The sequence below is a fragment of the Hypomesus nipponensis genome, chromosome 13 (genome assembly GCF_054491055.1).
Source record: "Hypomesus nipponensis isolate SF chromosome 13, ASM5449105v1, whole genome shotgun sequence".
Taxonomy (NCBI): Eukaryota; Metazoa; Chordata; class Actinopteri; order Osmeriformes; family Osmeridae; genus Hypomesus; species Hypomesus nipponensis.
In genome coordinates this window covers 3,528,392-3,538,673 of record NC_140373.1, presented here as the reverse complement: position 1 = coordinate 3,538,673, position 10,282 = coordinate 3,528,392, and the positions used below count along the sequence as shown (strand labels likewise).

Here is a 10,282-nt window from a genome sequence, read left to right as displayed (position 1 = left end):
TGTCTGGCACAAGTATTTTCTGTGAAGGAAGAGAAATCTCCTCCTATTTTGTCCTGTAATGTCTTCTTCAGTGTTGGTAAGTGCTGTGCATGTCACAAGTCCTGACTGGTCAACAAAGACTTGGGGATTGAGCTACAGTACTTGGAAAGGCTACTCTTTTCCTATGTGAACACAACTTGTAGAAACCGCAAGAAACATTTGCTTTGGCACAGATTTACATTGTAGCGACGTCCATTCTTTTAACTCCATTGCCTTGATCGTTACTACAAACACAAGTGGCCCATTGTGGTAATCCTTGGCTCAGTGCTCAGTCGCAGACCAGTCTATGTGTTTGTGTATTGCAGTGTCAGTCTATCCTCTCTCCTGGAGTCAATGCACTCTAGTGTCTAATCGTTGAGGGCATAAACCAGCCATCAATCCCCTCTCTGTCTTTCCCTCTCTCTCTCTCTCTCTCTCTCTCTCTCTCTCTCTCTCTCTCTCTCTCTCACTCTCTTTCCCTCTCTCTCTTTCCTCTCTCTCTCACTATCCTCTCTCTTCTCCCTCTCGTTCTTAGATTTGAGTCTCTTGAACGTTTTCCTTTGAGTTTCCTTTGAAAAGCAGAGGCTCCATTTGTGGATTGGGGTTCTGGCCCATGAAACCCTTGAGAGATCCATGTATTCCCATAGTGGGCATCGGGAGGGACATCGGCAGCGGTGGAGACACAGAACTGAGGTTGATGCCATTGCCAGAAGTGGAGATGGGCACTTGAGTACAAGAGATGGGGATGTCTTGACCTTGCTGGTTGATTTGAGATGGGTTCTTATTGTTAAGGATACCCCCCGATCCAGCTCCTTCACCAGATCCAATACTCAGACCCATAACGTTGTTGTTGAAATGATGGGCTTTATAGTAGTGGTTGAGATGATCCGATCGACCGATGTTTGGAAGGTTGACTATCTCCGGGTGATGGATCCTCAAAGTTCCTTCTCCCCCGCAGCCGGAGTTCATAGTAGAACCCCCTGAGATTCCACTTCCTGCCCCGGCTCCAATCTCATCCTCCACATTGATGATCTCGATGGCTCGGGCGGGGCCGTGGTGTTTGTGCAGCTGATGCTGCTTCCTCAGCTTGTAGAAGACCACCAGCATCACCGCTGCCATGAACGTGATGGCCACAAAGCAGCCGATGATGATCTTGGTGGTCTTCATGACGTCATCCAGGCCAGGTATGTTTGGAAGGTTCATAATGGACACAGTCACTGCTTTTTCGGTGCCTCTAGTGGCTCGCGGAGAGAAGGAGGAGAGTGAGGAGAGCGAGGGCGATATGGTGACACCAGACCTACCCTCGCCCAGTACCCCTCCTGGCATTGTAGGACCTGGAAATTCGATGAAAGTCTCGTTGATGTACTGTCTGGCTGAATTCTCCTCTTGTACCGTTTCCACGGTTTCCACGGTGACGGTAGTGAAGTAGCTGTAGCTGTTGCTGGGATCAGTGGCGGACACGTTGAGGACGGCGGTTGCCGTGGTGTTGCCGGCGGAGTTGGTCACCATGCAGGTGTATTGGCCGGTGTCCTGGACGGTCACGTTGGTGAAGTTCAGGGTGCCGTCGTGCAGAACCGAGATGCGGACTCGGTATGATCCGTGTGTCATGAGGGTACCGTTTGGGGTGAGCCAATTGACGGAGGTCATCGAGGTACCGGTGCGACACTTCAGCTCGGCCGCCATGCCTTCGGTGACGTTGAGGTCGGTGGGCGGCTCCACGATGACAGGGGCGTAGCAGGTGAAGTGGCTCTGGTCCAGCTCGCCGATGTAGCGCCCCTTCAGGCCCGGAGGGGCGTGGCAGCGGGCGCAGCAGGTGGTGTTGCTGGGCACCGTCTCCTTCAGCCACCAGCTGAGCCACAGCACGTCGCAGTTGCACACCCAGGGGTTGTGGTTGAGGTGGACCCTCTCCAACACGTGCAGGGGGGTGAAGAGGTCGTGTGGCAGGCTGTGCAGGGAGTTGTGGGACAAGTTGAGCTCCTCCAGATTCTTGAGGTCGTCGAAGGCGTTGCGCTCGATGACCGTCACCCTGGAGTGCATGAGCCACAGCTTGCGGAGGGACACAAGACCCTGGAAGGAGCCGGGTCGGACGATTCCAAGCTGGTTGCCGGACAGTTCCAGCTCCTCCAGTCGAACCAACGGGGTGAGGTTAGGGATGTCCTTCAGCCCGCACATGCCCAGGTTCAGGAAACGCAAGTTGACCAATCCCTCGAAGGCGGCCTCGGAGATGTAGTCCAGCTTGCGCAGCTCGCCGAGATCCAGGCGGCGCAACGAAGGAACGCGGTTAAAGGCGAATGCCGGCAGGGTCTCGATGGGGTTGTTCCGTAGCCATAGCTCCCTCAGCTTGCTGAGATACTCGAAGGCCTGGGATGGCACCACTGTGAGACGGTTGTCAAAGAGCTCCAGGGTGTTGAGGTTGGGGAGGCCATTGAATGCCCCCACCTCTATCTGTCGGATATGGTTCTTGGAGAGCTGCAGGATTTCCAAATGCCTCAGGTGCTTAAAGGTTTCAGACTTTATCACCTGGTGATGAACACACATACATGAAAGCAAACTGTAGTCACACAGTGAGATTTATTTATGTGATTTTGTTTGTGTCAATAGTTTAGACTTTAAACAAATATGCTGAATAATGCCCATATTATTTACCTGAATTGTGTTCTCTTGTAGGTTGAGGTATCTCGTGTTCTCAGAAATGCTTTCTGGTACCCCATCTAAACTCTTTCTTGTACAAATGACACGGCTGGCCTGATTGGAGCAGGTACAGGGGCTAGGGCATGGGGGCGCTGCCTCTGTCAGCTGGGGTCCATGGTGGTGGAACCACAACAAAAACTGGACCAACCAGAGGAGGGGGGAGGGGGAAGAGGGGCTGGTCACCATGACAACACGCATGGCAACTGGGTCATGACCCACCCCCTATTTCTATGATATTGATCAAGTCACTTCCAGTAGAAGATATTTAATTTGTTGTCTTTGTGTTCATTTTCACCCCTCCATACCAGGAAACAGTTTTAAATGACTCTTTTACTAAACTGAGAGATTGATGGCAAATTAAATGTTATCTTGATCTATCATTAATGTTTCCCCATTCTAGTTTTCTTGTGTCTGTTTGAATTTTTGCATGTATTTCTTTTTTTAGAAATATGTACACTTAGTTCCCATGACAATGATTTGAATAAAAAATGAAAGTTTCTTGAATGGCATGTCTCAGTGATGTTTGATCTTCACTTCTGGGAAGAAAAAGACAAAGGGAGAGAGAGACAGAGATAGAGAGAGAGAGAGAGAGAGAGAGAGAGAGAGAGAGAGAGAGAGAGAGAGAAAGAGAGACAATGCGTGGTCAGTCAAGTGCATATTACCAGTATTAGTAATGTGCATAAAGCTGAATTCTGTAGCATTTACACAAAGAATGTGACTAAGAATTAAAACCGTGCTGTAACATTTCTTTATCATGTCATGTAGTGACACAAGATTGCATTAAATGCATGGCAGGGTTTAGACCATAGCCTGTGGCCTAACTGATGAGTCAGTTGACATTTTATTTATTGGTTTATATAAAAGTCTGGCTGTATGATCTCAAATGGTTTCAAATATTCAAACATTTTCTAAAGTTCAAAAGTACAGAGACACATCAGGTTGAGAGAAATTCTTAGTCATTGAACTGGCTAATCAATACTGTACATGAATTACAGTGCAAATGAACAATCTGCCTATTCCTTAGCAAGAAATAAGCACATGTTTTTTTTTTTTTTATCACACACATGCCACACAACATGAATTGGTAAAATAAAAATTTTTGATACAGAAATGTCTAAAATGTCCAAGCCTACACCTGACTCGATCGATCTTGACCCACACTACAGATAACAACATAGGCCAATACTGTCAGTGGATCGGGGTCATATTTAACACAGTCTGAAGAAGAGGAAGAAACTCAGGAACAAGATATATCCACGCCGTCCTTCCAGAGATATCATTGGGGTTTATGCTAGTCCATCCGAAAAATTCAAGTGTATTTTTCACGCTAATTTGCAGTCCAGGCTTTCTCTCACAAACTACGTAGGCTGAAAATATTTTCAGAATCATCTTCTGCATGCTACCAAGCCATCACTACAAGCGCTTGAATGACGGTAATGCCAGAATAGGCTCAAACACAAGAGCATACTGCCCTGTCCTATCTTCTCAAGACATAGATAGAACCCCTTAGTCAGAGTCACTTAAGTAGATTATGTAATTCGGGACTGAGGCTGCCGTTTTATGCACACAGCAGACATAAAATGAAACCGCCCTGTAATTTCAGACTTCTTCAGTGGTTTAACTCTCGGATGAAGATGGTGGGCTTCCCCCAGGCTTTTAGCTAGCCCACAGAACCTTCCCTGTCCTATGCAACCACTTGGATGCATGCGCTCCTAGAAACTCGGTTGCTGTGGCAACCGGCTCACTCACCATCTTGTGTTTCACTGTCCAGTGTCCTACCCTACAATACTGATGTGCAGTTAGCCAGTAAATGAACATCCATCATTTCAAACTGATCAGTTCCCTTGCCGTCAGTTTAATACTGTCAGCTGACACACAAGTTGAAGCTGTAAGCTGTGTAAAGTGCAGATTGACACATGTAAACGCACATACTTGGCAGCTTTGTAGAGATATCCTTCGTTAACAGAGGTAGCGACAATGGAGGCAGTTTAATGCTAAATATGTCAGACAAGGCGTATGGTAGGCTAAATATAGACTTGGGGTGATTTTCTCCACCCCACATCACACAACCACACTTAAAAACACCCACCCACATTCTGCCCGCCCCCCACCCCCCACCCCCATACACATACACTAACAAACACATCTCTATTGAACCAGCCACCACATTGTTAATGACATGAGAGAGAAATCCAGACAACCAGTATTTCATGTTTCATGATCTCTGGGTGATAAAACAAGATGAACAACACCAGTTTTCAGATCAAGAGACATCATGACCTCCACAACATCGCAAATGGTCCGCTCGCAAATCAGCGGACCAGTTCAGAGGCTTCACAGGTGTGAAGGCTACTGTTCGTGTTTCTCACACATTTTGTGGACCTCCCTCATTTAGGAGTCCGTCTCTCAGGCCAGAGTTTGAGGGGTGGCTACTCCGTCCCCTGAACTTAATCTGAGGTGTGTAATTGGACTTGCAAAGGTCACATTGATTATTTTTCACAATTCCAACTTGTGACTTGAAAACTTGTACAGCTTTAGATACAACGAAACATATAACAATGCCTAAATGTGATTTTAGCAACACATCTAAATCCCATTTAAACCTGTAGTCATTGACAGGGAAGTAATGAGATCAACTCTTTAAAACCGACATTCATAGATTCATGTGTGCCCTTGCTTGTTAGTAAACCAAATCAGATTCCCAAACAGACATTTGAAGCGCAGAATTGCGTACTCTTAATGCATCAAACAGTTGTAAGGACACTAGTTATTGTGGAAACCTTCTTATACACCTAGCTTAGATTTCAATCTATTGCGTAGATTCTATTGCCTACAATAACAAATGTCTTCCTTTTTGTTCTGTGAACCTTCATAAAACCATTTTATTATGAACCCCAGCCTTGCACGACATGGACTGGAAATTATTACAAGTTTTCCTATAAAAGCATAAAACAACCAAACAATTTGGATCTGTAATGATGAAACTGCATTCTATTGTACAGATATCTTGAAAAAACTATACTCTGAACGAGAAAGGTTCCCAAAAAGACCTGTTAAAGGAGTCCAATACTGCATTCGTGATTCGTGAAAGCGTCAATAGCAACAGCAACCAAAAATAAATAATAAAAAAAATATTAACAATGCACCATTTCACACCTTGACAAACTAAAACTACATCTTCGTTCACAGGAAGCGATCTGATGGCCATCACTGGTGGCCATTTATTATCATGTCAGTCATCCATCTAAACCTAAATGCTTCATAGTGGTGGTGTGTTTTAACCTTCTCAGTCATGCAGCCTCCTTTACCTCTGAACCTATTCATTTCCCGTGTCAAGAACTGGTTGCACCCATGTAGATATCGATCTGCTCAATCAGTGCTGTGGGAAAGCGCTCAGTCGTGAAAAGACAAATTAGCTGCAAGCTGACCAATTTGCTACAAACCAATCACATCATTGTAATCACGTTATTCTATCACTGCTTATTCTCCTGAGTTTAGATATCATCGTTTTCTGCTGAGCTAAATTCTGGCTTTTGTGTAATACACTGGATCCGAGGGCTATACGATGTGGAAATCTCGTACACAAGGCTCAATTAAACCTGATATTTACAGCTGGTCGAAGATGGGCACAAAGCGACACAGGTGCAGCAGGGCTAACATCATCTACTGTAACTATGACAACACTAAATGGATTCAGAGTTGTTGAACGTGGGAATCCGGGTAGGAGGAGGCGCCATATATTCACATGAACATTGAAAATCAGTGTGTTAGAGAAAATTAGGTTTCATGCCAAAATGTCGTTTGCTTTGATTTATTGCCAAGATTTAAATAGTGTCTGTATGGCTTTGAAACTTGGAAATACATAATTAAATAAGATTTTCCTAACCAAGTGTCAAACAATGTATTGCCTTTTTTCAGTAGCATTTTCAACACTATGATAACATAATCTTGAATCAATGCAGCCCTGCTCACTACTGGTACAGGTCTACTACGGAACGCAATTGAAATTCTTAGAAAAGGCCTAATTCTGCACATGCTGCATTACAAAATGGCTTGCATCGACTGACTGGAATATGGAATAATGACAGTTTAACTGACATAAAAATGAATAAATGTCGTAGCAGAGGGCACAAACATTATCCTTCAGAAATGTACGACATTAATAAGAGGGTCGCGATTTTACAACACCTTTTGGGGAAAACAATCATGTAAATGTCATTCAACATTATCTTGTATTGCAGCATCTAATAAACTGCAGTTTTTTCAATGTACAATTTACTAATGCCCTTTAAGTTAATACAGCGGTCTTATCAGCTGTAGTCTGCCATCGTTTCACGGTCCAAAAAAAGATAAAGACTGTATTGACAACGACGGCCATTTCAGAGATTTTCTACCTGTGTAAAATCTAAAAGGCATACCTTTATGTTTTAGTTGCTGCGGCGTTTGGTCGACGTTTTCTCTCCTTTCCTTCTCTCCCTTCTCGTCGTTCCCAACCTCTCTCCTTCTATCTCTCCTTTTCTCTTCCCTAAATTGATTCGCTCGCTTCCACGCCACGGCAATGAGCTCGGCTCTTGTTCTCGTCTTCCGCAGAGGAAACGCAACGAGGGGGCAACATACGCGAATAATAGCAGGTTAATTAATTAAAACGGGAATCCACAAAAAAGAAAATGGAGCAAAGAGACACAAGTGTTATTGAATATATACATCTATTAGTTGATTTAAAAACGAGGTCGGGAACGAAATGCATCCAAGCATCTTCTCATCCTTGGAGACGCGCGCAGGCAGCAAACGCGAAGGCGCCCGTTGGGCAGAGTATTTTGCGATCCAGCATAAGCGGCAGTTTACGCACATTCCGTAGGACTGTAGCTGAATGCCACGGATTGGACGTAAAGCTCGTAGAAGCGACCACGGGCCAGACGTTCATAGATGGCCATGACCAAGACATTTCCCATGTAGGCGATTTCTGACCACATATATCAATAATGCATTCGTGACGTCGAGGCTCAGGCTGTATTTGTGTGACAGTCTCGTTAAATGTGGATCTGAGAGTAGGCCTACATACACAGTCAACTCTGAAAACCCAATGCAATGGAGGAAAACCTTGACACATAGGGCCACAGTGACCACAGAGCAGAGAGGTTCTTGCTGATGTGACTCAGCAGTAGCACTGAGCAGTTGCATTGATCACTGACCGCCTGGATAACTGGAATCAGTGCATTCAGAAGAGGGGATCACGTTTATCTGCATAGAGTTGGAAACAAACTCAAGATGTGATATTTTCTTTCACATCCTCCTTCACCACAATCCCTCAGGGAACATCATTCCCTTAGGGCATAATCATTTGCAGGACCGTGGTTGAACAAATACAATAACACACCAGACAATTAGCACTTTGTGATGGTGGAATTAATGAACACAGCACACTGGCATTATTAAGGTTTCCTCCAAAGCCGAAGACTTTTGAAATAGCCAGGTTTCTAACATTCAAGAATACTGCTAAACACCAATGATCTCCTCGTCTGCGTTTAGCTTCATTTTAAAAGCTGATATGCTACATGAATCTAACCTGTATACCCTACAGAACAGATAGAGCTAGTGCCTCAAAACACGAGTGGGCCATGTGTGTTGTATGCATGCCCCCCTGTACAGCTCATTGTGAATTCAGCCTGTCTGCCTTAACAAGATAGTCTAAAGGCAAACTCATTTACAATTTTCCCAATATTGACTCCTGCCGTGTGTTTTTAATTCTCCTCACATCAGTGACCTTTATAACAATGAATTACCTTGTTCCTTCGATGACCATGCATCGTATCCACGTGGTAGTTTTGGATTGCAACACAGTGACAGCTTGTCTCAGCAAACATCTCCACCTAGCCTTTTTATCACTTTATTCAGTACTTTAACAAGATGCATCTTTTTTCTATTTTTGGTTTCATGTGTGAATCCCCTTCCCCCCTTGCCTCGTATGGAGTTAGACTGGAGACATTAACCAGAAGGACCCCTCACATCCTTTACTCTCTCTCTCTCTCTCTCTCTCTCTCTCTCTCTCTCTCTCTCTCTCTCTCTCTCTCTCTCTTTGTGTCTCTCACTCTCTCTCTCTGTCTCTCTCTGTCTTTCTCTCTTCCACTCTCTCTCCCTCTCTCTCACTCTCTCTCTCTTTCTCTCCCCTTCCTCCGTTTACCCCTCTCCCTCACTCTCCAACTCCTCCCCTCCCTCTCAGTGAATGCCGTAGTGAGCATTGTTCACAACCACCCAGCTCTGTTGAGAGCCGCACAGCAATGAGGTCTCTGTGCCTTTTGCCTCTCTCTTCCTCTCTCCCTCCCCCTCTCCGCCTCTGTCTCTCTCCCGCCCCTTCTACCTCTCCCCCTCTCTCTATTAAATTTCCAGTCACAGAGTGGTGCAGAGGATAGTCCTTCTTTCCCGCCGTCTCCCTCTGCCCCTGCTCTCTTCGTTCCCCTGCGCCACCAATGAAATCGTACTCAGAGCCCTGTCTTCCTTCCTTCCTTCCTCCCTGTCAATTGCTTCTCACTCTCTTCTTTCTCCGCGTGTCTTTTCCTCTTCCAACCTCCGCGCCATTTCAGATGATTCCACGTCGCCCGAGCCAACCCCACCCCCAGCCTTCCCTCTCTCTGCCCCTCTTTCCACACTCTGTCCTCACTGTCATTGCATTTGTGTCACCGTGTGTGCGTGCGTGTGTGCGAGCGTCAGTGTGTGTGTGTGTGTGTTTGTCTACATGTCTGATTCCATGTGTGAGTGCGCGTTTTGTGGGGGTTCGTACGCATTTTGGAATTCCAGATTTACACGTGTGTGTCTTATGCGTGTTTGTGTGTGTGTTTGAATGAACGTGCTTGTGTGTGGGTTTGCGCCTCGGAGTGTGTGTGCGTGAGTGTGTGTTTGTGTGCGTGCGTGCATTTGCGGCCATGCGCGCGTGTGTGTGGGGCGAATGAACAAACACTCATTGCTGTATTGCTTGTGTCATCAGTATGTGGAGTCTCTTGGACAGGAATACAGTGGAGGGCTGTAATCCGGCTATAGAGAGACGGGGTGTGCGGCCATCTCAGATACACTCACCCCAACCCATAAACTCTTAATGCTCTGTTAGGATCCACAGGGGATGAGGGAGGAGGAGGAGCGGGGCTTTGGCAGTGATATGCCATCCCAAGACACATGTAGCATGCAGATAGCACTAAAGAGGGGACAGCTCACGCTAGGGAAAGCACATAACAGGATGTTGACACTTATCCATCTCTTTCTATGACCCTTTATTTTGATGTGATGTTGTATTTCTGTCTTTCCCTGTCTCGTCAGACGTAGCTGAGGGCAACTGTCACAGTGGTGTGGCGATTCTTTTAAATTATTCAAAGTAAATAATAGTGTGTTAATATGCATTTGCACTGATCAGACTTTTCTGTCTGTTTGCTAGCATCAGCTTGGAAAAATAACATTTTGGCAAATGACTAAAGGATTATCTTCTGTTTTTAGATATGTGACTGAAAAGAGAATAGTGTTCAATGTCATCTGTGATAGAGATTGAGTGAGATACTGGGAGAATTTAGAGCTATTCATGGTGACA

The 10,282-nt window shown here is 45.5% G+C and overlaps 1 protein-coding gene across 1 annotated transcript; it reads right to left on the bottom strand.

Moving 5' to 3' along the window:
* Nucleotides 1–427: 427 nt before the first annotated feature.
* On the bottom strand, nt 428–7,348 carry lrrc4bb (leucine rich repeat containing 4Bb). Its single transcript, XM_084670928.1, has 3 exons — nt 7,128–7,348; nt 2,665–3,245; nt 428–2,538 (listed from the first exon to the last, which is right to left on the bottom strand). The coding sequence occupies exons 2-3, from the start codon at nt 2,905–2,907 to the stop codon at nt 550–552; spliced, it is 2,232 nt and encodes a 743-aa protein (XP_084527054.1). The 5' UTR covers nt 2,908–3,245; nt 7,128–7,348; the 3' UTR covers nt 428–549.
* Nucleotides 7,349–10,282: the final 2,934 nt, after the last annotated feature.